Genomic DNA, 27,500 nt, shown 5'->3' on the forward strand with positions numbered 1-27,500 from the left:
TGTCACCAAATTATTATAGTGTTTTTTTTTTCATTAGCAACCAGTGACATGTATTATCTCCCATTCGGTTACTTCTTTGGAAAATAATTAGCGGGGATTTCGGTACTGCTACATTCGTACGCCCAGAGCCGAAACCACCTGTTTACGCCAATCCCCCATATTACGCCTTAAAGGGTCTATATGTCATTATGTTTGGGTTTTGGCTTTGCATTAATGTTGATTTGTACACAATCATATTAGTGTTAATCATTTAAAACACTCTTATCAGAATATTGTTTCCATTATTAAATAGTTTATTAATGTGAAAAATGTGTAAACGAATGTAAAAAAGGTAAAATTTATTTAAAACATTGGTTACACAAAAGTATATGTAAATATTACATGACATAGTAATAATAAGTCTTCAGAAAGTATTTTTCCAAACAAATCTGATGAAACAATGATATCGTACTACCTATTTACAATATGCTACACTTTGCAATTTAGTTATCAATGTTAATCAAAGCATAAATCAGGATAATATGTTGCCTCTTAGCGGGGATTTCGGTAATTCTTAACAAGCACATAAACCCGCGCCGGTACCGAAATCCCCGCTGTACAAACCTTCAAGTAAAAAAAAATACTGATTTAGGTTTAAATAAAGGGAACAATAGTATTTTGGCCACCAAAAAGCACTTCCGCGTCAACAAAACGATTGAAATTATGTCAGAAACCCAGCTTTTCATTGTATATATTGCAATACACCATCGGCCGCCGAGAGCGGAATACTGCGCTTGGCCGCTAAACAATGTGGATTGCATCAAATTAAATGTCAATTTTCGATTTATTACAAAAATAAACACTGCCTTTTATAAATATGTCAAGCACGTACACTTAACAAAAAAATCGATATATCTTTATGTAATGTAGAAAAGTAAAGCGCTTTATATATAACAATGTTTTATAATGTCTCTCTGGTTGAGAAAAAAAACAACAAACAAAACCATGTAGAACATATATGTTTTCATAATTAAAAAAAAATATTTAATGATGCACGTGATGTTTTATAATTGATATAAGTTCACGTGTCATTGAACGAGTTAAGGGGAGAGATGCGAATTAAATTACACATAATTAAAAAATGATACTATACTGTCAGCTTGATTTATAAATTGTGTTCCATCGCGCCAATATATTCATTGTTCCATGAAATTGTGTATAAAAGCAAAACGATTGAAATTATGTCAGAAATCCTGCTTTCACATGAAATGATCTTTAACACTTTATTTATTCCAATCAGGTAATAATAATAGGGAAGTCTATACTGTGTATTAGAAACTTGTTGTGGTGATCCCTATCTTATCCGCTCAATACACATCCACCTGGCTACTGTACAGAAAAAATTAGATTTACTTCCAAATAACTGATTTCATTAATTGCTAACTTGTTGTCTACATTTTAAATTAACAACGATAATGGATCAACATCACCGTTGCACAATTATTAAGTTCACAGTAATCTGTACTTTAAATAGATAGCCTAATTAAAGACGGTGCTAATAAAGAACAAAGCGTGAATGTGGATATTAAGAAATTAGATCCTTTTTTGCATGACACTGGCAGTATATCATTTTATCTTATATAAATAAGCCACATTTAAGACATGGATAAAATTAAAATAAGACACATTTGCATCTTTCATTTCTTGAAAAAAAAATAAGCACGCAGTCACATATAAATAAGATACATTGAAGACACAGAAAAAAATAAATAAGACACATTTGCATCTTTCACTAAATTTTCTAAAAAAAACATGTGAAACTGAAGAAAAAAATTTATTACTGACACATTATTCTAAAAGTCGACTGACAACTTAAGTTCAAAGAGGGATTTACAATTAAATAAGATCCATTTTCGCATGATGCTGGTTGTAGAGCAAGCAATACATTTCTTACTGACACATTATTCTAAAAGTCGACAGGCAACATAAATTCAAAGAGGGAACCACAATTAAATAGATCAATTTTCGCATGATACTGGTTGTATAGCAAGTAGTCACATATTAATTACAGCTTGCATTAGTTGCAATAATTTTGTTAAGTGCGCGTGATTCTGAACGTTGCGTTAAGCGAGAGTGTTGTCATTTTGTTAGTTTTATATTTTGGTATTATGTATGATTATTGCTTGTTTTGAATTTGAAATAAACGCTTTCTGGCAAATAAGCATCGTCTTAATTTTAATACAAATAATGAACATTTGACATACAAAATGTCCAATAACATACCGGCAATAAACATTATATATATGTTAATTTCTGTGCATATTTATACCGCAATTATAGCCGACATCGGCAGTTAGGGAAATTTAGTGACACACTTTAACACATCAAACATGCATGATAGTTCTTTTTTCATATGATATTCCCCTGGTTGCTTACCGGTGTATTGGTGCAGTTGATAACCCCGCCGGGACTACAGTAGGGTGCTAATACACACGTGTATCGTGTTCAATACAATCGTCTTAACTTTAATACAAATAATGAACATTTGACATACAAAATGTCCAATAACATATCGGCATTAACATTATAATATGTTTAATTTCTTTGCATGTTTATACCGAAATTATAGCCGACATCGGCAGTTAGGGAAATTTTGTGACCACACTTTAACAAATCAAACATGCATGATAGTTCTTTTTCATATGATATTCCCCTGGTTGCTTACCGGGTATTGGTGAGGCTGTTGCAGTTGATAACCCGCCGGGACTACAGTAGGGTGCTAATACACACGTGATCGTGTTCAATACCCGATCCATTGCTACAACGTGTGGAAGAACGGGAATTTCGGTAATTCTACCTTTTTAAGCTTGCGCACCTCTAATGGGCACATATCCAAATATAATTTAATTAATATTTCCTAATCCGCATCATTTCACTAAACTACAGCAAATTTGTATGTAGCTTTCCATGCTTAAAAAAAATAAACCGATTTTTTCAAAACCCCCTCACGCTCGGCTTTTGTCCAGTTTATTTTCACCCCTGGGGTATATAAAAGTTTCATAATTCATTCAAATTTCCAAATATGGGCATGCAGTTGGTGTGTACAGATGCAGTAAAGGTGTTTAAAGTTTAAACAAGATGAAATAAGTATTCTTTTACAAACATTTATTTTTTTACAAATTTTAATCTATGGAATAGCGCCATGATATGTAAGTGATTTCAGCCAAGTAAAAAATTGGGTCGGTTAAAAACAAAGTGTCATAAAATTCAAAATAGTATCATTTAAGTTATATTTTAAACTAAGTTTTTATAGAAACACTATATACAGCAAAAATACCAAAAAATAGACAGATTTACCATTTACTTTTTGAAATAAAAATAAAAATGCAACATGCATCATTCGTATTTTCAGCAGTAAATTAATCAATTTAGCCATAACATTGTTTTAATTTTAAAATTGAAGGATGTGCATACAATTTTTAACATATTTAACAATAAACATAGCTTATGTGCTATATTAAATCAAATTACGTTAGAAAGAAATAAAACGCGTCGCAAAAAAGTATGCGATGTCGGCAGGAATCGAACCTGCGCGGGAAAATCCCAAAGATTTCAATTCATCGCCTTACCCACTCGGCCACGACAACTTTACATCTGTGTAACCTTAAATTAAATATATATAAGTAAACAGGTAAAAAGGCCTCGCTCGATCTTTGAAGAAATCGCGAAATCGTATTTTTCAGATGATAATTGGATCAAGTCATTATTTATATTGAAAATAATGTAATCTAAATGAATAAGTTAAACATATATCAAAATTCGAAGTTTGAAAAAAATAAAATGCATCTCTCGGAAATAAGCGATCATTGAAGATCGGCAATGGCTTATGTATGAAGTGAAAGGACAGTTGAAAGTTTCCATTTTGCACGTTAATGATGTGTCGGTGTTGGGCGCTCTGAGGGCGCAATCCGGCTACATAGGTACATAGAAACCTCTTGTGGCTATAGTCCATGGATCGGGTTCGGCAGACAGGGAACATGTAAATTTTTATATGTATGTTTTATATCTTAATTACCTAAACGTATATTTATCCTGGTTACTTATTTACTGAGGTATGAGTTAGTCGCAATGATTGTAGATACGTTGTACTATATTTAGTAAGTATTTGGAGGACGAGTGGCACGGGCACGCGCTTTATTATCACTTATGCAAGGAACGCGTTTTGTATATATACGTATTTTTGATATTCCGATAGGCTTAAGGGAGGTAACTTATTCAAGTAAAACGCGATATTTTTTGCGATGCCTTTTTATAACTCTTGTTTAATTAATTACATACGAATATACAGCTAAATTTAAGATGATTTTTACCAGAAAAAAATTCGGAGAAAGATATATTGAGATTTTGATATTCCATAGAATGCGAGTCTCCATATATATTTTCTATTGCAGGGGAGGTAATTTAAAAAAATTTAAGTCTCCGAATTGGTCTTTGTTGTATCTATTTACGTTTATTTTCAAGCTTATGGCGATTAAAAAATTAATTATTATTAGTATATGCTCACATGGATATTGGTACGGATATATCGTGTTCATATAACTGTTACTACATCCATTTCATTCATCATTCATGTAGCCCGACCTGAATGATGAATGTTTTTTTTTTTTTTTTTTTTTTTTTTTTTTTTTTAAATCAGAGTTTAATTACCTGTAAATAAACTCTGATTTAAAAAAAACAAAAAAACATTCATCATTCAGGTCGGGCTACACAAATCTCGTGAAGAGGCCAGTAGGACCTGTAAACAAACTCTCATACACACACTCTTCACTCATCGTGGCGCTCTCGCATGTCTGAGGCGATATATAAGATCGATGTCATATATAATACTGTATTCGCTGGTATTTTCGGTTGATATGTTTGATTGCTTAGGACGCAATGAATATAGTGTATTTATATTTAATCGAAGTGAGCTCATTGTTGTTTCTGGCGGTATTCAATTTCTGGTAATAGTTTCGCGATTAAAGACGTCGGTTCTCGGTTTGGTGTGGAATGTTCTTATTTGTTAATGTGCCAAGTGCTTTAAAGGCGGTTTATCGCACTTTATTAGTCGGCGTTTCAAGAGAATGGGTAATACATGCAAATCAGTAGGTGCTTAGAAGACTTAAGTACGGCAAGAACCACAACTCACTCTGCTAGGAACGATTACCACTGCCTGTCTGCAGCAGACGACAAATGATTCTGCTCTAGCAGTGAATGTATATACCAGCTTGTAAACGCCATTGGCCAGTCTAGTGTTTATCATTAAAATATGCACATATTGGCTGCTTTCATGGAAAACGAGGCTTAATGCACGTCAAATAAGATTAGCCTGTGCACAATGATAAGCATATGCAATGCGAACAAGCTAATCAAGGACGACAACAGCGAACAACTAAAGTGCCTTCAGCGCTTTGATTTATAATATTCATTATGTCCTATGTTATATGGCGTATAGCTACTAATATATGTGTGTATAAAATATGTTAACCGTCTTTATTTATTAAATAAATGAAATCATACTGAAACTCTACGAATTGAGGATTTACATGTTTTTATGAGCTGTCAAAGGTTATTACAAACAACAATTATTATCTTTTTTAATATAGACACTTTAAAAGACTGTGGGTGCGGACCCAGGATCCTGCGATAAATCAAACGGAAAGGTACTTTAGGTACTTAAGCTACGTTGAAGAAACTCGGACATTGTTGACGCCCTGTCTTCAATAAATACTGTTTTTGAGTGAGGTTAAACTTACAAATGTATTTGTTAGCCAATTGACGTGTATCGTGGTATTTTGAAATTATTTTTAAAATAACTGGGCTAAGCATTGGTTTCGGTAGAAAAGTACTGCAACAATTTCGCTAGATTTGAACACATTTTAACACTCCGCATTATGATATTTTGATTCAAATTTTCATATTTATACCAAGTGAGTTTTCATTTGACCGCCTGCGGATACAGATCCATTAGCATGTGCTTGTGTATTATAATAACAATTAATGAGTTAATTTACTACTTACAGTATCGTTATTTTCATCAACATCATCGTTATCAACGTTATCATGATCATCATCATCAACATAATCATCATCTCATCATCATCATCATCATCATCATCATCATCATCATCATCATCATCATCATCATCATCATCATCATCATCATCATCATCATCATCATCATCATCATCATCATCATCATCATCATCGTCATCATCATCGTCATCATCATCGTCATCATCATCATTATCATCAACATCATCATCATCATCATCATCATCATCATCATCATCATCATCATCATCATCGTCGTCGTCGTCGTCGCCCTCGTCCTCGTCCTGCTCCTCCGCCTCCACCGCATCATCAGCAGCAGCATCGTCATCAGCAACAGCAGCAGCATTATCGTCACTATCACCAACAACATCGTTATGGTCGTCATCGTCGTGATCATCATCATCAGTGTCATCATCATCATCATCATCGTCATTGTTATCGTCGTTGTTCTCCTCCTCGTCGTCGTCATCGTCATCATCGTCGTCATCGTCATTCTCATCATGAACAATTTCAACAACCGTAAAACCTATCGCTCAGCTCATTTTTGCAGTGAATTCGGATGTTATATCAAATCTTTTTGATTAATAGAGTTTGCTGCTTAATGTATTAATAACTAAATAATAATGTTGATAATATTGAAAATAAATGGTTTCAATTTTATTTATCCGTTTAAGATGCAGTATTTGACCAAGTCAATTTGTCGCTAAAAGTAGTCATTACACATTCAATCCAAAAAGCGTTACGAGTTGCTATTGAAACTATGATCGCATTCCGATAAAAATGGTGTCTGTATTAGGGCCTGTTTAATTTCTACGCTTAATTGCAATTCATAAAAATATTTTTAAGGGTACCGGTATATCTAGACACACTCTGTTATCCAAACAATCCTTGTGATCATAAACAAATAAACAATGAAATATAAATAAAATTAGATGATAAAAATGGTATCTTCCTTTTTGCTGTTGCTAGTTATCAACAGAGTAGCAAAACTTTTAAATATAAATTATATTCAATTCATAGCACGCTTAAAGATTTGAAGTTTATCTAAATCTATAAGCACAAACATATTTATGTTTGTTAATACAAAGCTGTAGCAGTTTTCTGATTAAGCTTGAAAAGATGTGATTGTTGTTTTTGCATTAATAGTATCATTAGTTTGTATTTCCAGATTAGGTATTCCACCATACATTTTGTTTTTAATCAGATGTCTTATAATTGGCATTGCAATATTTCAATAACGAGTAATCAACACAATTGACTTTATGTATTTTTAATTGTTTATCCATATTATCATTAACACTTGAGGGAAAAATAAGCTGTGTCATTTTTTATTTTTTATTTTACTTATGGTTCAGACAACTCTGCTTTTACTATATGCCGTAATAATTATAAGTTTCCGTTCACTTAAAGATATTGTTTTTCGTGTTGGAAAATTTAAATACGAAAAATATTTAGAGACAAGTGTGTTATGTTTGTTTGTCAATTATTTAATTGAAGTAGAAATAATACATCAGTGTACATAATTTTATTGTGTTGTTCCCTTCGTTCTTTACTTTAAAAATGCAACTTAACAGCTTTGCAATCAACTGAAATAATATATAAAAAGTAAAAACAATAAACGTTTGGCTTTCTTAATACGATATCATTTCAAACGCTGTTGGAAGGAACCATTGCTTATTAGAGGTTTACAGGGTAATTTACCCAAGTACGCAAATGTAATGGTCGATTGCCCTTAGGCATGATTCTGTTTTATTACTTTAATCCGATTGTAAAAATGCATGACCGAAGGGTCATCAGATAAGCAAAAACAGGGTCAAAATCTGATAAAATAGCGCTGTTTAACTGACTGTACGAAAATCCGTATGTCCGAAAATTTAGAATCATGAAAACATAAATATTTTGGCTTAAAAAGGAAATGTAAGAAAATTTAGAATGTAAGAGAAAATACGGTGGTTTTATGGTGTTTAAATCGATTAGAAATAGCAAAACCTAAAGACATTATCTCAAGTGTGATTTTCAAAAGATTTTATATGAATGTACGCACACGGTAAAACTAGTCTATTAAAATGAAATACCTTCATTGGTTCTCATGTTTTTAATATTTATTAAACATAGGTATTTGTGAACACTTGTTGTTATATAATATTAAAATGTACACGCATACTGAACATAAAATCATTAGCATAACGGCTAAGTTGGTTTTTACTAAGATTGCAATAGTGTTTATTTTATTATTATGAATCTTATGAGGATAATTTTGAAAGTATGACACAGAGTATTTGAAGAAGATATATACATAATCACATATGTTGTTGTTGTTGTGGTTATTGTTTCAATATTTTTATGAGTATCATACATTCAATGACGAATAGCTATTAATTTGTCATACAAACACCATAATTATTATTGGATTGCGGAGATTAAACAAATCGATTCCCTAGTAACTGATATAACTGATACATTTTTGAGCGACAATTTGAAACTAAATCTAGTATTATTTAAATTTGATTATTTTAATTGCAGACTTTTTTTATTAACCCCAATTAATGTGTACGCAACGTTTCTTTTATTTAAATCGCTGAGTACGAAGCATCAAGCTATTTTTTAATTAATTGACAGTGATCTTTAATGTATGTCATAATATAAATTGAAATCAATCTTAATTAAAGCTTGAGCGGTTGGTTTGTAATAAGTTTTGTAAATGTTGCTGTAGGATATGTATGCACAATAAATACTAACGCTCTGGCATATTGTGATGGAGATATGATTATATATTGCACAATGAATATGTGATGATGTTCTTGTGATAATATTGAGGCTATAATTAGTTTTTGAATTAAGCTAGCTAATTTCAAATAAGATACAAACACATCCCAATCCTAAAATTATCAGTAAGTTATAGTATTGTTTGCCTCTAGGCGCATAATTAATTGAAGGCCTAGTTTATCTGTTAATCCTCGCCCCATGTGGTGTCCCAGTGGGTACACTGATATTAATACACGATGTATTGGTCCACAATTAAATCTCTTATAAAAACATGTCTCTCAGGTGACTGAAAAATGGCTGTGTAGATACAACAAATACTACTACAACGGAGACTAAGATAACACATGTTACAATTAATTTGTCTTCCTTGCGTTCTTCTCATACGACAAACACTTCTAAAACAAAAAAGCAAAAAGCTGCTACTGCTACTGCTTCGGCTACTCTTACTGCTACTGCTACTGCTACTGCTGCCGCTGCCGCTGCCACTGCCACTGCCGCTGCCACTGCCGCTGCCACTGCCGCTGCCGCTGCCACTGCCACTGCCGCTGACACTGCCGCTTCCAGTGCTGCTGCTGCTGCTGCTACTGATAGTGCTACTGCTACTGCCACTGCTACTGCCACTGCCACTGCCGCTGCCACTGCCGCTGCTGCTGTTGCTTCTGATAGTGCTACTGCTACTGCTGCTGCTGCTGCTTCTGCTGCTGTTGCTGCTGCTACTGTTACTGCTACTGATACGGCTACTGATACTGCTACTTCTACTGCTACTGCTAGTGCTACTGCTACTGCTACTGCTACTGATTCTGCTACTGCTACTGCTGCTGCTGCTGCTGCTACTGCTGCTGCTGCTGCTACTGCTACTATTGATAATAATTCTCCTTCTACTTCTCTTTCTAATATTGCTAGCGATGCTTCATAATTTATTTTTAAATGTATCATTTTGTTAAAACAGGAAAGAACTGTTATATATATTTTCTTAAAGGGATCTTTTCACGCTTTGGTAAATTGACAAAATTGAAAAAAGTTGTTTCAGATTCGTAAGTTTTCGTTTTAGTTATGATATTTGTGAGCATTTAATGAATAAGTTAAAAAAAATGCCAAAATCTGTGAAAAGGCCCCTTTAAAGGTGTAAAGAATCTTAACTTTTCTGCGATTAAAGTTTTATTTAACTGGATTAGTATAGGCCACATTACAGACGCTATTGTACTGATTTGTACTAAACCACATTTTGTCATAATCAACAGTTTTAACATGCCGCAGTTTCCTTGGAAGTTAACCTTTGATTGGAGTTATGTATAAAACATTAACAAGGTATTTGTTGACAGTTTGTCCTGTCACAATTATATATTAGTTGAGCCAAACGTGTGATAAAGATCCCTTTTGGGGTGGCGATAAATACTATTTATATTGTTCAACAGTGGGAGACTGAGAAAACATATGTTACAATTAATTTGTCTACTTTGCCTGCTTCTTCTTTATATATTTTTCTTGCTAATCGTTTAAGTTTAGTTTTAGTTAAGTAGGTATATCAATTTACATTTTTTGATAGATATTTATTTGGATAGTAATAGTATGTTTTATTTGACTTGACATCATTGAACCGGTTTATTCATTGATAAGATCGGGATCTCCTGAGGTGTTTAATTTCGATTGTTAGGTGGGGAGAAGGGTCCGAATGATAATGTTGTCGTCGGCTTACGAATCACATTTCACAAGTTTTAGACAAATATGCATACGTTATAAACCTAATTTAAGTATTACATACATAATAACTTATCTTTATTTTGATGAACTACGTTTAAGGTATAAAACTATAATTATCTATGTGTTGTGTGCCGCATACATACCATCTTGCTTTTTTAAATTTGATCACAACGGTCCGAAGTCATAAACATTCATTATGCATGGTTGCTAAAGCACAGTGTATACTAACTAACCTATGTTTATTGTTGTTTGCTAGGGTCATTATTATTATGTTTTATTTTTTTTTATTTTTTTTTTGGGGGGAGGGCTTTTATAGAAGATTTCAACTAGTCCTTCAATTAACGAAAAAAATATTGGTATAGGAAATATAAAAGAGTAATAGACAGCTTCATTCATGCTGTTCTATTATGGTGTTTTAACGCATATAATTATGTATGGTTGATGAAGCACATTGTATGCTACCGATGTTTATTGTTGTTTGATGATGATGTTAAGTTGGTGTTGCTGTTGTTGTTAATGATGATGAGGAGGAGGAGGAGGAAGAAGAAGAAGAAGAAGATGATGATGATGATGATGATGATGATGATGGTGGTGGTGGTAGTAGTGACGACGACGACGATGATGATGATTTTGATTATGATAATGAGATTTGAATTAAATTAATGCGCAAAGATTTTTCTTTTTAGCGGCCAAGTGCAGATATCTGCGCTCGGCCGCTGTAAGGGTTATGTAATATTTGCAATCTACATAGGAGTCAATAGCAGATACCAAGCACCATATGCTTATGAGAAACAAAAGCAAAATATTGGCAATCGCTGAAATCTCGAATATGACTTAATCATTTTATTAAATGAAAACCGGTAACTATTTTAAACGGTTATTATATTGCAACAACTTAGCGGTGTTTATCCAAAAGACCATTGTTATAATTACAGGGACGTCAATAGGCCAAACTATTCAGGAAATATGATTTGAGTCGTCAAGGATAGATTTTGAGATCAATGTACGTCCGATGAGATTTAAAGGGAGTTGGAGGCGTAGGGACAGATTCGTTCGAGTACGCGATCATTTGAGAACAAATTATGTTGAAGCTTTATCGGAATTCCGGAAATTTGCGATCGGTACCGATTTTTCCTGTTTCTTTTTTTATTGATTCTGATAAGTTAGCGGCCGGCAGGGAAATGAATATTAACTGACGAAAACCTCTTCGCTACTTTCCGAAAATCTTCGACATGTTGCAAATATCCGTAATATTCCGCATTGTACTCACCAGAAATTGCAACTAGAAAGACTACAATAAATCAATTAGCTACGGCTCGGGCGGGGATTTACCTTTTATCCCTGTAAGGGACCTAATGCCCCAGACTACCGGCTATTTTTTCCGGAATTCGAACTTGATATCCCTGAATTAAATATTTATATCCGCAATTTTGATCTCTAGAGTGCTGACTGTTAGTATTGTATTTGACTGGAATGACTGTCGATTATGTGTTTTTAAGATTAAAACAAGCTTACGAAGAACTTTGTGTTTGCTTTTGTGTACGCTTTCTTTTTAAAAATGTATTGTCCGCCACGGACGCAACAATTGACCAAATGTACCAGATTGTGGTCTCTTTAAAGTGCTATGTTTTTACTGCCGTGATATCTTTAACAAACTACACAATATTGATCGTGGACGTTTTATACTCTTATTGAATTTGTTTCCCCAAAATATGCTCTTCTATTAGTAGATGTTTAGGTGACGATGTTCTAATTATAGATCTTACACGGCCAAGAAACACTAGATAGGTCTTTGCAAAGAGAGCTGTTGGATATCGTGAATGCGTTCAATGTGGCCTGTTTATTTCAGAAAGCTATGTGCAATGTTTTATGGGGATTTCTATCAAATTGCCAATTGCAAAATTTGATTTAATTCATTCGGACCTACAAGCGGGAAACTTCTTCATTGAAATTCAATGGGCTTTTAAGAAGTTCATTGAAAGGCCAAATTTGACGTTAAACAGCAACGCCGAAAAAATTGCTACTCAGTCTTATTTATCACTTTTTTGGTAAGATTTAACAGTAGACGTTCTTCAGTGAAATTAAGCAAACACACAGTGCCGACAAATATGGAAGGGTATTTAGGTAAAAATTACATCCTTCTTTGTGACTGTGTCATGATTCTTGATGGTACTTTCAATTAGTATGTGGACACCTTTTCATGCTTGATGACACTTACATCTTGCCTGATGTCCAATGTCTATTTACATTCTGCTTAATGGTATCATGCATGTGTACAGATGCAACATTCTTGTTCGTTAATTGCATGCTGCATATGTGTATGTTGGTTTGTGCAGAGAGACTTGTGCAATAGGCGCAGTGCATAATGAAATCAAATATTAATGCGTTTAATAAATTAACGCGATGGTAAGATGTGAGTTTCACCCAAGCACAAAGCAACATACTATCATGCATGATACAATGATGTCAATTGACAGTCATTCCGAAATGCTACGGAGGACTACGGAAATGTACGGCGTATAACGGAAATTTTATGTTATAGGAGAAGTTGCGCACCTTTGTAAGATATTTGCTACTGAACCGAAATTAACCGCGTGTTTGTAGACTTAACTTTTTTTTGGTTAATGACTAACCATAATTTTTGTACAGTAATTTACCTTCAATAACCAAAGAAAGTCTATGGATATATGTCAATATATGCTACTAATGCATGTATGCAGAGCTCCAGATAAGACGCTTAAAGTCGTAAAAATTTGAATTAAATTTAGTAAAAAAGTAGACTTAAATTCTGTGCGTACGGTTACACATTGGAAAAATAAAATAAGAATTCAAAATGTGTGATCATGCGTAAAACTCAATATCAATGTATATAATGTAAACATTTTATCAATGAGTTCCCACTTGTCTAGGCCCTCATTACAATTATGAAATCAACAGCACTTTAACGTTATTATGAATAACAGACAATCGTTACAACAGTCGAAAAGCCGAACGTTTTCCATTATCTGGTCCTTTTATCGCAAAAAGTCTGCTGTAACCCGGCAATTGTCATGAGCTCTTCTTAGACTATAAACCTAAATGCGGATGTGCCAAAAATTATATTTACCTGAAAAATAAGAATTAATAATAGACTTTAAGGCTGGATTATTATAGAGTGTAAACCAAGATTTTGCTGAAAAAGTTATCTGGAACTTTGCATGTATGTTGAGAGGAAATCGATTACATAATTTCAAACTTACTAGAGTACTTTTATATTGCACCACATAAAATGCTTTAAAACTATAATATTGAAGTGCACATATAAACTTTATTATAGATGGGTAGGTATTTCGTGTCAATCTCTTTCACATATGAAAGAGCTGTTGGTCATGCTGCTTTAAGTACATATAGATGCCTGACACAATTTAGATTAAGCAAAATAAAACACTAGGTATTTGCCAAGAGTCAAATATATACGAGCAGTAAGAGCGTAATCGTGCACAGCGAGACTTACTCATGTAGAATTGAAACTCTTATTGCTTTCTTTCGAAATAATTTCATGTGTCCGATCTAATATGCAATATGCCCGGTGTTTTTTTTGCGGATTAATGTTCCGTTTTAGATCCATAATTAACGAATGCCTCAATATTTTCAAAAATTAACACCGGAATAATGTTCACCGACATTTTTTCATACAGATTGGATATAAATATTATAGAGCTTAACAAAAAATACATTAAGCCCTGTTCTCCCGGCACACGTGCTGGACACACAGGTGGTTTGCGTGTGGCTATGATAATAATTAGTGAAAACATCTTTTTGAATGATAAATAATCATATTAAAACGAAAAATCAAATTTTCTATATAAAAAAAAAATCACTACCGTTTTATATATAACAAGGTATCCAACTCGAAATCATCCGAAAACGGGGTGCATCGTTTTGAGCAGCCATTACTATATTAATTTTGCAGCGATTTTCATGACCCGGTCTTATTCAACGCAGAAATGAATTTCCTTTTAGGAAATGTATATATATTGTTATATTTCTACACATGCTGGGTCAAATTTTAAGAAATAAAGCTATACATAATTCGCTTGACCCAGTTGTTATCGATCAGACCGTATTTATGAATGAAATCTCCAGTTGTAAAGACACAACTCCGCATTGGAGCAATGAAATCACTATTGTGTTTAAAATGTCAGTTGGTTGAAATGTATGTAAACAAAGGTTTGAAAATGCGCTGGACAGTTAGGTTTGATGCATAATTCTACGGAAAGCACGGTAAGAATGTTTTTTTTCATACGTTTTATTGAATTATGGTATCGAGGTTCGTGAACTTTGCAGGGAAAATGCCCATTTCCCCGTGAAGATTTCAGTCATGAATACTGTCTGATCGATCACAGCTGGGTCACGCGAGTTGTGTATCGTGTTATTTCTTAAAAGTTGACCCAGTATTTGTAAAAATATTGCAAGACATATACATTTCCAGAAAGGAAATTTATTTCTGCGTTGAATAAGACCAAGATCGTGAAAATCGCTGCAAAATTGATGAAGTAATGGCTGTTTAAAACGATGCATCCCGTTTTCGGATGATTTCGAGTTGGATACCTTGTTGAATATATATTTAACTTATTTTTTTTTAAGAAAAGTTGATTTTTCGTTATAATATGATTACTTATCATTCCAAAATATGTTTTCACTAACTAATATTATAGCCACACGCTAACCACCTGTAGCTGGACACTTTTAAAAAACACTATACAAATTCAAGTACTTATGCACTTAATTGATTGTAAACAATGACGGTTGAAATCCGTGCGTGGGAATTTTTCTGGTAACCAAGAGCGACGTCAACGTTCATGACAGACCTGTTTATATGACATTCATTTATTGATTTTTTCCAACTTGATTGAAAATTATGTTTTATGATATTTTAATACATGTAGATGAAGTAGTTGTTTTCTCAACGAGGAGTACAATAGTTGTACAGTACTAGACACGAGTACTTGTAACTTTCAGGTTTCTCTGTATACCACAGACATTATATAGTCATAAAATGATAAATATGTGTTTATAGAAATTGTAATTATAGCATGGTAAACAAACTAGAGAAATCTGAAAGTTTCACGCACAGGTCTGTGGCAATGGGGGTTTGGGCTACTTTATAAATATGAGGTCGATATGCAATGCACATCGGTAGATTACGTCTACTGTAATTATTTGGACTAGGGAAGGGCCACAATTCCAACACATCAGCCCCGTTATGTTCTGAATAAAATACATGTATAATTTCTTGAGTGCCAATTGCATCTTACAAATATCAAAAACATTCACGGCAGTCAATTCATTGTGTAAACTTACTGGTCTTCATGGCAATAATGAACGTATTTAGTTTAATGGAGATTATATAACGAAGGGAACTAATTCAGCTTATTCAGTTTACTAGTCAAAATGATTCGGATGTTTTCGCTTTTTTTTCCGAAAAGTAATTTATTCAACATACGGAAAATAAACGCGCGCCACCTGATGTCATAATTTAGTAACTTGCATTCTGCTTACTGCCTGTTGCCAACTGCCGTTGTTAATGACGCTTAGTGGCAAAACCGATTATGACTGGTTTCAGGAATAATGAACACACAAACATTGGATAGTCACCAAGCATGTCATCAAGTATAACCGATAGAGAACAAGCATGTTGGAACTGTCATGAAGCATGTTAGAATAAACATCACGCATAATGTAAATATTATTCATGAATGATGTAATGTTGCAGCAATCATCAAGTATAAACGAATAGACAACAAGCATGTTGGAATTGTCATAAAGCAAATTAGAATAAGCATCAGTCATAATGTAAATATTCACCACGAATGATGTAACTTTTACCTAAATATCCTTCCATAGACATGTGTTGTTACTAAAATAGACATAGAGATTTGAGCATTGGGAGTGACCTAATCATACTGTGCTTTAGCAGTATTACGGAATACCGTTAGTGCCATCGTGGTTACACATTAAAATCCAGAGGGCGAGAACGCGAGAACGCGATAGTACGATGGCGACAATGTGACAATACGATGATGACAGGGTGACAATACGATGGCGACAATGCGATAGTACGATGGCGACAATACGAGAACGCGATAATACGATGACGACAATCAGACAGTGCGATGACGACAGTGCGACAATACGATGGCGACAGTGAGATAGTACGATGGCGACAATACTACAGTTCGATAGTGCGATAATACGATGACGACAGTGCGAAAATACGATGACGACAGTGCGACAATACGATGGCGATAGCCGACAGTGCGATAGTACGATGGTGCCAATGCGATAACGCAATAGTATGATGGCGGCAATTCGAAAATGCGATGGCGACAGTGCGACAATACGATGGCGACAATGCGATAGAACGATGGCGACATTGCGATGATACAACGGCGACAGTACGATATGACTATCGCATTGTCGCCCCCGTACTATCGCACTGCCGCCATTGTATTGTCGCACTGTCGCATTGTCGTCGTCGTACTAGCGCGTTTTCGCAATCGTACGAACGCATTGTCGCTATCGTATTGTCGCACTGTCGTCATCGTACTTTCGCGTTCTCGCATTCTCGCCCTCTGGATTTTAATGAGTAACCACGGTGGCCCTAACGGTATTTTGTACAGTAAAGTGCGTAAAATCTGGTTTGGAATAACAATTTATATGCCGAAAACAGATGTTGAAAACCCGACTTTGTTTTATAAGTAGTAGTCTAAATATACAATGAGTTTTCCGAGCATTAAATAAACATATTAAAATAAAATTCATGTTCGTATCAGTTGAAGTTCTTGTTAATAGTAGAAGCAAAGAACACAATAAAACGCTGATTGGGCTTACTAATTTGAGGCAAGAAAAAAAACATCGCGCTATTATATATAACATATAACGCGCATCCGCAAAGTTCGAGCGCCCGTCTCGGTGCCGTCGTTTCCGGTGAAAGTTTCGCACAGGAGCTACCGAGTTTGGATATGAGACCACGAATCATGGCTTGACTTTATATATCAGTCAGCGTAGTACCTGACCAGACTGCACGGTTGGACAAGCTAGGATGGACCAACTTTGGCCGCATATGACATAAGACCCATTTTCGCATGACGCGGGTCATCTGACCTTTATAATGTGTATATAGCTTTGAATGGAATTTGCACATAGTTTTTGGCATGGACTTATTGTTATGTTAATGTGTTGCACGCTTTCAAAAGCAGAGGGCATATATAAGATCAATTATACTACGGAGTTCATTTTCTGTTGCAAAATGAAATGCAATAAAGATTGTTACTCAGCGGTGTGTACAGTATGACAGCGTTGTCTGTCTGCGATGCATTTATACTGGTTCTAAGCTGGCATACTCACCAATTGGACTCAACCATCTGCTCGAACAAGAAATGATAAGTTCTACTAGCATAAACCTTTAATTGTAACTCATTTTAAAAATATTCATGTTATTTATATTATTCAATTTATTATTCAAAATTATAATTATTATTTCCTTTATTGTTGTTTTTCGCATTAAGAAACTTATTCGGCTTACGAAACTGTGAAAAATCCCATTGGAAAAAAATCCCATGGGAGAAAAAATACCATGGGTTAAAAAATGTAAATCCCATGGGTTTTTTTGTTTTTTTTTAAACACGACTAAACGCATTAAAATATCGTAGTTGTTCATCATTTCATAAAATATGATGTTTCTGAAAGTTTCATGAATAAATCTCTCAAAATAAAAAAATCCCATGGGATTTTTTTCTCCCATTTTAAAATGGGATTTTTTTATTACTATATATTTTTATATATAATTGGCATAAAACCAATATACAGTCCTTAAATAACGTTAAAATACTTGCAAACGCAAATAAAACACGTTTTTTAAAATGTTCAAAATCCCATGGGATTTTTCTCCCATTTGCAAATTATGGGAGAAAAAAAATCCCATGGGAGAAAAAATCCCATGGGAAAATCGAAAATCCCATGGGATAATGCAAAAATCCCATGGGAACCCCAACTTTGCTTATAAATTTCATAGTGAAGAAAACGCGTTTTTTGAGTGAAAATAACCAATTATTAATCAACGATAAGACTTTTATCGCATACTATGTCTCAAAGTAGCAAATCTTTAAGAAAAAGGGTACTTAAGTTTGCGAAATTTCGGTTTCGCAAAGTTTTTCCGGTGGCCGTTTAAATCGTTTAACTTCAATAAAAGCATTGGTATTTTTCCTTGTGCAGTATCGTGTCGTAACCAAAGTTGAAATCCCCAAGCACAGAATATCAGGCAATAGTTTGACTTCTTAATCAGACACAATCGCTTACTATCTGCATTTACCAACAAATGTGATAATATGATTAAGGTCAAAATACAAGTCACAATCCGCCTTATTACTGTATAATGGACCACATTCTTCCTTTGGTATAAACATACTACTTTTATTAGTTAATATTGGTGTACAGGCTTCAAAGTAACTTGAAGACTACGAAGCGAACGTTTATATTTGTAGTTTTTAACATGATCACACATGCATATTTCTACTTTCGATTTCAAAATTGACAGTCGAGCAGTTCACCGTTTCGTTGCTTTAAAAGGCTTTACTACTATTAAACAATAACACTTTCATAAAAACATACCTTATCTATTATTCCAATAACATAATTTATGTAATAAAGAAAATGTGACGCGATTATGTGTAATTATGCAACACTGAGTCTAAATTGACACGAATCGAAATAGAAGAGATGGGCGATTGTCGATTTGGTGAACGATACATACTGTGATACAAAGAACAAGAGACACATTCAATCCAACTTGTATATGAGGAATATGCATTTATATCATTCACACTGTGATCAAATCCCCCAATGTTAATATTTTAGTAATGTTTTTTTTCTATAAACTATAATTAGTATTTGTCCGTCCTTCTGCAACGTATAGCCCGAGCTCCCGGTTTCAAGAATTAAAAGCCACACATATGAACTTAAAAAAATGAAACCAATATTAATATTTCATTTTAATAAAACGTCCATGTTTGATGATTAGGGAAATCCCCAAGCACAAAAACCAGGCAATAACACTGACTTCTTTATCAGACACAATCGTGTATATTTGCCAAAAATCGTGATAACACGAGTAAGGCCAAATTAAAAGTCACAATTCACCTTATCAGTTTATCATGGGCCACATTTGTCCTTTGGTTTAAAATACTATCTTAATTATTTTATTTTGGCTTACTTGCTTGAAAATGAATTTTACGACTACATATACACCGTTTTTATTTCCACAGTGTGTAACATGTACATACATTGCATACTTCTACTTTCGATTTCATAATTAACAGTTTAGCAGTTCACCGCTTCGTTTCTGCTTTAACTTACTTTACTTCAATTAAACAATCACATTTGTACAAATACATACCTTATATTTTATCCAAATAACAATATGCTATAAAGTAAAGGTGACGCGATTATGTGTAATTATGCAACACTCGTGCTATATTGACAGGAATCGAACTAGAAGAGATGGGCGATTGTCGATTTGGTGAACGAAACATTCTGTGATACAAAGCAAACAGACACATTCAAGCCAACTTGAATATGAAGCATTTGAAAATAAATCATTCACATTATGATCAAAGACCCCAAAATTAATATTTTAGTTATGTTTTTCTCTATAAACTATAATTAGTATTTGTCCGTCCTAATGTACATGTAATGTATAGCTCGAGCTCCGGGTTTCAAGAAATATGAGCAACACATATGAAACAAAAAATAAAACAAAAATTAATATATATTTTAATAAAGTTTCCAGGCTATGTGATTAGGGACCAATTGGTTACGATAAATCAACGCTCAAGCCATAACTTCGGGTCTGATCAATACTTTATTGACCGCTTGCTACTGCCTTAAAACACAAGACTTCAGATCAGATACAAAAGATCTAAGGTCAAGTCGACGAGACTCCGGGTCAATTAAGTCGGGACACTTGTTCCTTAAACGCGGCTTTAATATTTGGACGCTATTGGTGCGAGCTCTTGGTGGTTGGGAATCTAGATTTCTCGTTTCTTACAACGCTATACGATGATTGTTAGTATCAAAGCGCTCAATGTCCATATTGTTCTTTAAAACAATATTGAATTCCCGAAAACAAAGTTTTTTAATAAAATATTTTACGGAAGGCACTGACATCACAAAGCAATCTAAAATATCAAATTAATACGAAATAGGCAATACGATCATTGATTAACACTTATGAAAACTTAAATCCCAAAGCAGACATTAATAAAATTAAATAAATCGTACAAACACGTCACTGTTTATTAAAATGTCTTAGGTACTAAACATTTTTCGGTCATAGCCTTCATCAGTAGCACATTAATATAAACAAATACAAAGTAAGTGACGTCAACGTCATACAATAACGTAACGTCGTTTGACGGAAAATATATATAGTACATAATATTACATAATACATAATACAAAGATGGATCAGTTATGATACAACAGTCTATTAGTAATAGACAAACATCAAATGTATATGTAAATTATGTTTTTGTTATATATGTAAGTATTTTGTTTATAAAGCAGACATGAAACATAAGTTACCGTTAAATTAAGTTGTCCTATGATGGGTAGTGAAGAGTACCATGACTATAAAGAAAAGTACGTACAATTATGATGTGGAAACGTTAACGAAATAAAATACATTTATTATGCACACTCGTACATGAAAAGTACGTACAATAATGATGTGGGAACGTTAACGAAATAAAATACATGTATTAAGCACACTCGTACAAGCTCACGTTTTGAAAGTATTGTATTATTGTATAATTGTCAATATCAAAATTATTTATGCATTTATATGGCGTACGACATATACGTATTACACTACATATATGTGCATACATTTTTATGGTAATGTAACATTTGTTATGGACATTGCAAATGTTCCGTTGATTTGAACCGTTTTGAGTAGTAGTCGCAAATTCTAAAGATGTTTTGTTATTATCCACCAATAAGTTTGAGTCCATTATTTCACATTGGACATCCTTTTATTATTAATTATATGAATAAGTATTAAAAAAAACTGTCAAAGCGCTTTTCAAGCAGTATATATTCGTTTACATACAGCAAATTATGTAAACGATTAAAATGGATATATTGCAACGTTAGTTAGCAATTTGTTTATAATACCTTATCTTTTTCACTTTGGATTTTATAATGCATTGTACTGTCATATCACTATATTGTTTTATCAATGACCTATATAGTGTTTCAATCTACAGGTGCCGGGTTCATGTATAATAAGTTGTGTGTATGCTTCTTGCATGCAATTTTAATATCCGTGTAAAGTCAAACATCGTGTTAAAAGAAGGGAAATGTGTATACCATTCCTTTTTGTGGAGTTAATGCCCCTGTCAGATACGTGTGCGTAGTTTACCGTTTCGTAAATATCCATTTAAGTTTTAACGGTAAACGAAATACTGAACACATATTAGATTCATTCAGTTTTTGTCAATGTAAACTTATATTGAATAATGTATCTGATATATACACACAAAACATCTAAATAATATATGTATACGTAACGGGCACTCTGGGTAAGAAGACGATCTAATATATAAAACTATCTTACGGAGGATTCCGGAGATAGTCGATGTATCACGATTGTAAAGTCGTTCATAGCTGATAACGGCAAGTAGGGCAGACCACGTGATTGTATACGGCGTAGAGCGACTATTGTTATCAGCTACACATAAGACGAAAGATATTGTCGTATCTTAAACGGTATATATGCATAATGAAACTCCAAACATTTGCAATCCCTTTGTAAAACATCGGATTTATTTTTAAATTAAAAACTCAAACTCGGGGTTTTACAGATGGCTGAGGAAAGACTTCAAGAGTTTTACGACGAGATAAGTGAGGATCTGACCAGATGTGTGCAGTTCTGGTTGACACATTCACAAGACGATAAATACGGGTAAGATGTTTGCAGTTCTAGTTGATCAAGTCACATGACTATGAATATGGGTAAGGTGTATGGAGTTCTGGTTGCAAAAAGTCGCGCGACGATAAATACGGGTAAGGTATCTTATCTTGAATACAATACTCGCGGTCGTTTATAAGAGTTTGTCCTGTGTGATTTCTCTGGACTTTCATGATTAGACAGGTGAATTTATAACATTCATTATTATCACGAGACACCAAGCGTTCACAACTTTAACAAGAGCTTGTCACAGTAGTGCCATAACCAGCCAAATGTGTTTTTGCTTATATGACAACATTTGTTTTAGAGAGTAGATTAATATTTGAAAAACATGGCATCTGTGTCATCTATTTATATTTTAAGGATCAATTAGTTTATAGTGTTGGAGTTATGCTGTAGAGAATAAACTATATTGACATGAAAGAAAGGGAGGTAATTAAGAAAGAAGATTATAATCAGTTACTTGATCACTGTATTTTTCGTTAAACTCATCGATTCATTTTACAGTGAATACTTCAGTGTTCAAATTACAATATTATTGTTAAATTAGATAAATGAGGATATTGAAAATTGAAAAGCTTAAATATTTTATATAAAATAAAATTAAATATAATTTAAACCTATAAATTAAAAATAAAATAAAATAAGGAAGATAATTCAAAAACTACGGCAGAAAGAGTTATCGTTCATGTTCACTTCACTTCTCCTAGTTGCCATCTGTTTATATTTCTAGTTTCAAGTAAATCCCTTCAGCAGATTTAGAGTTATGCTCCGGACAAAAATTTACTTTGAAATTATATCAAGGGAGATAGTTCAAAAACTAAGGTAGATAAAGTTATGGTTCTTTGAAACTTCATTTCTCCTAGTTGCTATCTGTTTATATTCTAAGTTAAAAGAAAATTCATTGAAAAGATTTGGCGTTATGCTCTAGAAAAGATTCAGACGACGCACAGACGGACGGACGCACATACAGACTGACGGATACCGTTACTATATCCCCTCCAAACAATTTTTCGGCGGGGAAAAAAGCACACTTGTATATATTTAATTAGTGTTGTTATATGTTTCTACGATATATGCTTATCATCTTCTGATGAGTTTTTTGCTATATCTGTTGAATGAACCTCGTTCTGGGAAAACAGGACTTAATGCATGTCCATAAAGTGTCATCTCTTATTTGCATGTTTTAGCCTGTGTTGTCTGCAAATTCTATTAAGATACCATTCTTTCAGCCATAACTGAATTTTTGCTGTGCAGAGACTTCTTATAAACGAAATATTGTAGACTCCACAGACTAATGTGGGATGGAACTTAATTATATGAATTAAGCTCCGTATTCCTATAGCGTGGCTCTTATATTACTTCAGAATTTTAATCGAAGTGTGTTTATAAGATTGGTTTTTGTTTTCAAACTTCTATTATAGAGGCTTTTTCAATTGCATTGATGAAGACGGAACCGTGTATGACGAAACAAAACACGTTTGGCTTCAGGCCCGGCAGGTACGAACAGAGATGGGTACGAACGTGCTTGAAATGTGATATCTTGGTTCAAATGCAAAGGAAAATATTATACAATATTTAGAATCTATAAACCATATTCCGCAATTGATAAAATGTATAAAAATGCATAATATATTTGTATAGTGTAAATGTAGGTTTTGCTTTTAAATGTTAAGACTGATTAATTATATTCCCTTGATATGATAATTTCTCCCCTTCACCCCCCCCCCCCCCCGACGACAAACCTAGAACACCATGCATCCTTATCATTAATCCAATTTGATCAAACATAAATAACGACAGGCTGCATGTATTTCTCAAAAACTGAATACGAATAAGTGTATTAAAACATAACGCAATTGACTAAAAAGGGAGGAAGAACAAAACGACACTGCGACCGATACTGAAATTAATAATTATTCGTACGACATTAATTTTCGTTGATTTCGTGCGTTAACCTATGCAGTATATAACAGGAATACATCGGAAATGACCAACAGAAATTCCTCTTGTCCCTCCAATATCAGAAATCCACGATTTTGACGAGCCCAGAAAAACGTCATTTTATAAAGCACGAACGATCATGCCGACAAATAAAAAAGATTTTGCAATATAAAATGTGACATGTTGCGATATTTAAGGTGGCATTTTCCTCGTTACAGGTGTGGATGTACGCTAAGTTGTATAACGAGGAGTAACAGCCGCAGAAAAAGGTAGCATTCCTCGGCCGACGCTTGCTAAAGATTCGACATCGCAATTTCCATCCACATTACTCACAGTTGAATTAAAAAATAGGAGCAGAATTTCTTATAAAGTCCCTGTGTTTTTTGTTTTTTTTAATCGAGGGCTTAAGTTTGTTTTTGTTTTTAAATCAGGACTTCAGGTTTTCATTAAGTTTGTTTTTTAATCAGGGGCGGGGTTTCTTATGAAGTTCGCCAAGGACGCGTCGACGGGCAGGTGTTATCTTATTCTTACCCGAGATGGAAAATCAATCAAAATGCAACGTACGATATTCTCTGAATGCTTCTACACCATGGCTATGTCCGAAATGGCCAAGGCGACGAAACAAGAATTGTACAAGGTGGGATTTTGCGTTGTCATGCTTTAAATAACGGATGGTGGATCAGACGATAATTGACATACAAAAAATAATGCACATGTGTTGGGGTGTTCCAATCGCAGGGCATCTTTTGGGGATAAACGAGTATGATTCGTCACAGTAATGACGTCACACTATAAACGTCATACATTTCATAATTTAAAATCAAAGCGCTGAAGGCGTTCGAAATTCATACGGGGATCCCAGTATGAAGCACATTATACAACTACCTTTATTTTGTTCGTGCCCTGTTGATCGCGCGTTCCAGATTGACAAACTATGACTTGCGTAAAATATAGACACTTATTGAATGATAGCTATTTTGTATATCAAAGATATATTCGTGTCATTTTAATGATCTAATATAAGAAACAATTAAGTTAAAAATAAATACAGTTTATACAATTTTACTAAAAGACCGAGGCGATCCAAATGATGGACAGACTCATTCACTGGGTACGCGAGGACGACACGGACATCCGACAAGGGCGTCCGCCGCTGGCTGGTGAGGCGAGGTCTGAGTCTCTGGCGGTACCCATGATGCTGCTGTGTGTGACACACGAGCTTCAAACCCTGGACCCGTCCCTCTGTGCCAGGTACCGCGACATACAGGAGTGGAGCGTGCAGAAAGCGCTGTCGCATGTACAGGTGCGTAGAATATGTGAACATTTTCATCCGGTATTCAATCAAATATGTCTGACCTCCCATGCAGTTGTAGTAAATTGAAATAATGTTCCATTACACTTTATATTTCGGGGTGTTTATTGGAAAGACAGACGCACATCAATTTACTAGTAGATCAACATATGTTGTGTTTTATGTTTTTATAGAAGAATGATCTTTCCAAACATTTGAAGTTATCGATAAGCGAAATTGATAGATGTGCTGATTTACAATTAAAATGTTAAACCCAAACATGTTCAACTCGTTGATTAGATCACAATTATGTATGTGTGTAAAACACAAAAAGTACTAGAAAATGCATGATTTAAGTCTTAGATACATGTTTGAAATCAAAGTGGTCTTGTTCGTTATTTGTTGGCTTATAACATGATTTACGACTGTTCATAAACAAATATAAGATGCTCCTATTATACATGTTTACTTTATACAACGAATTCAAGTAAAATACTGGTTCGGATTTATTTATTTATTTATTGATAAATATAGCAGCTTTAAATATAAAACAACTTTCATAATAAATCGGATTCAAGTTACCAATTGCTGTTAATTCTTTTGCAAATGTCAATATTTGCATTTATATCGGACATTTGACCAGTTGATCAGTTGATTACTTCTTTATTCTAAAACGTGGAATCATGAAATAACAAATACCGGTATGTCATAACCGCTAAGTGGACAATATGTATTTGCCAACTTCTAACGAGAGTGAACTGTTATATTAGAAAACGTTGGCTTTGCTGTTGTAGTTGTTTGTTGTTGTTGTTTTTTTTTAATTTTAACACATGCATTTCTTTCAAAACATTTGTTCAATTGCTAACTTCATTATTTCCGAACTTGAACCAGTGTCTAGAATATGTCATGATCCTCGTGTCGACAATATAACGCAGATCAATAATTACGTAATGCAATAAAAATAATGTATCGTTTTAAATAGACAATCATCTAATATGTGTTTTTCATACCAAAGATCAATTTAAATTGAATTGTTGCCTTAAGGATACCAGATATTCATGCACGTAGCGTAGGCTTGATTTACTTGTATTGTATACATGTTCAAAGTTAAGTTACGTTCTCTGGTAACAACGATGGATTTACGGTTTTTCATGTATCACATTTTCAGCGCGAGGGGACTGTGATCCTAGAAAACGTGAGCACTTCAGGAACGGAACTTCCGGGATCACTGGGTCGTCTCATGATACCAGGTAGTGTTTTATTGCCAGCTAGAACTTTAAAGTAAAGTTATCATCTGAAAAGGTTCTTTTGAAAATTCATTTACCTCTGGTAGTTTGTGTGGGTGAACATTTGTTCAGGTACAAACTAAGCATTTGTGAAAATTCAGATTCTGTCCGGAATAATATAACGCTAACTTAACTCGAAACTAGTTAATTAATTCTATACAATATTTGTAACGATGTATGTTAAATTTATTTATTTTCTGTATAAGATATAACCACACCATAGACATTAAAATGTTATTCTATGAATACAGGTCATGCAATAGAGGCTGGTTGGTTCCTTTTGCGGTACGCAAAACAAAACGGTCAGGACGAACTTGCCCAAAAGGCAATCGACCAATTTATGAATGGCCCTTTTGCCAGAGGTTGGGACGATGAATGCGGGGGACTTTACTACTTTCTAGATGCCGATAGATACAGGTACTGAGTCATA

General features: G+C 34.0%; 2 protein-coding genes across 4 annotated transcripts in view; both read left to right on the forward strand.

The window, feature by feature from the left end:
* The first annotated feature begins 22,322 nt into the window (after positions 1–22,322).
* The window catches only part of LOC127851070 (N-acylglucosamine 2-epimerase-like), a 36,992-nt gene continuing 31,814 nt past the window's right edge, over positions 22,323–27,500 (forward strand). Inside the window, exons 1-5 of one of the 3 annotated variants that reach the window (XM_052384547.1) lie at positions 22,323–22,543; positions 23,974–24,049; positions 25,566–25,796; positions 26,953–27,034; positions 27,322–27,372. In XM_052384547.1, coding sequence (XP_052240507.1) covers positions 22,443–22,543; positions 23,974–24,049; positions 25,566–25,796; positions 26,953–27,034; positions 27,322–27,372 — 541 coding nt within the window. In that variant the 5' untranslated portion in view covers positions 22,323–22,442. Of the gene's footprint in view, positions 22,544–23,973; positions 24,050–25,565; positions 25,797–26,952; positions 27,035–27,321; positions 27,488–27,500 lie in introns of all 3 variants that reach the window. The other 2 variants (XM_052384545.1, XM_052384546.1) reach the window with 2 other exon arrangements.
* LOC127851074 (N-acylglucosamine 2-epimerase-like) overlaps positions 22,330–27,500 on the forward strand; it is a 33,303-nt gene continuing 28,132 nt past the window's right edge. Inside the window, exon 1 of the mRNA XM_052384556.1 lies at positions 22,330–22,347. The gene's annotated coding sequence lies outside the window, so the exon portion shown is untranslated. The remainder of the gene's footprint in view (positions 22,348–27,500) is intronic.

This window comes from Dreissena polymorpha, chromosome 11, assembly GCF_020536995.1.
Source record: "Dreissena polymorpha isolate Duluth1 chromosome 11, UMN_Dpol_1.0, whole genome shotgun sequence".
In the NCBI taxonomy this organism is placed as follows: domain Eukaryota; kingdom Metazoa; phylum Mollusca; class Bivalvia; order Myida; family Dreissenidae; genus Dreissena; species Dreissena polymorpha.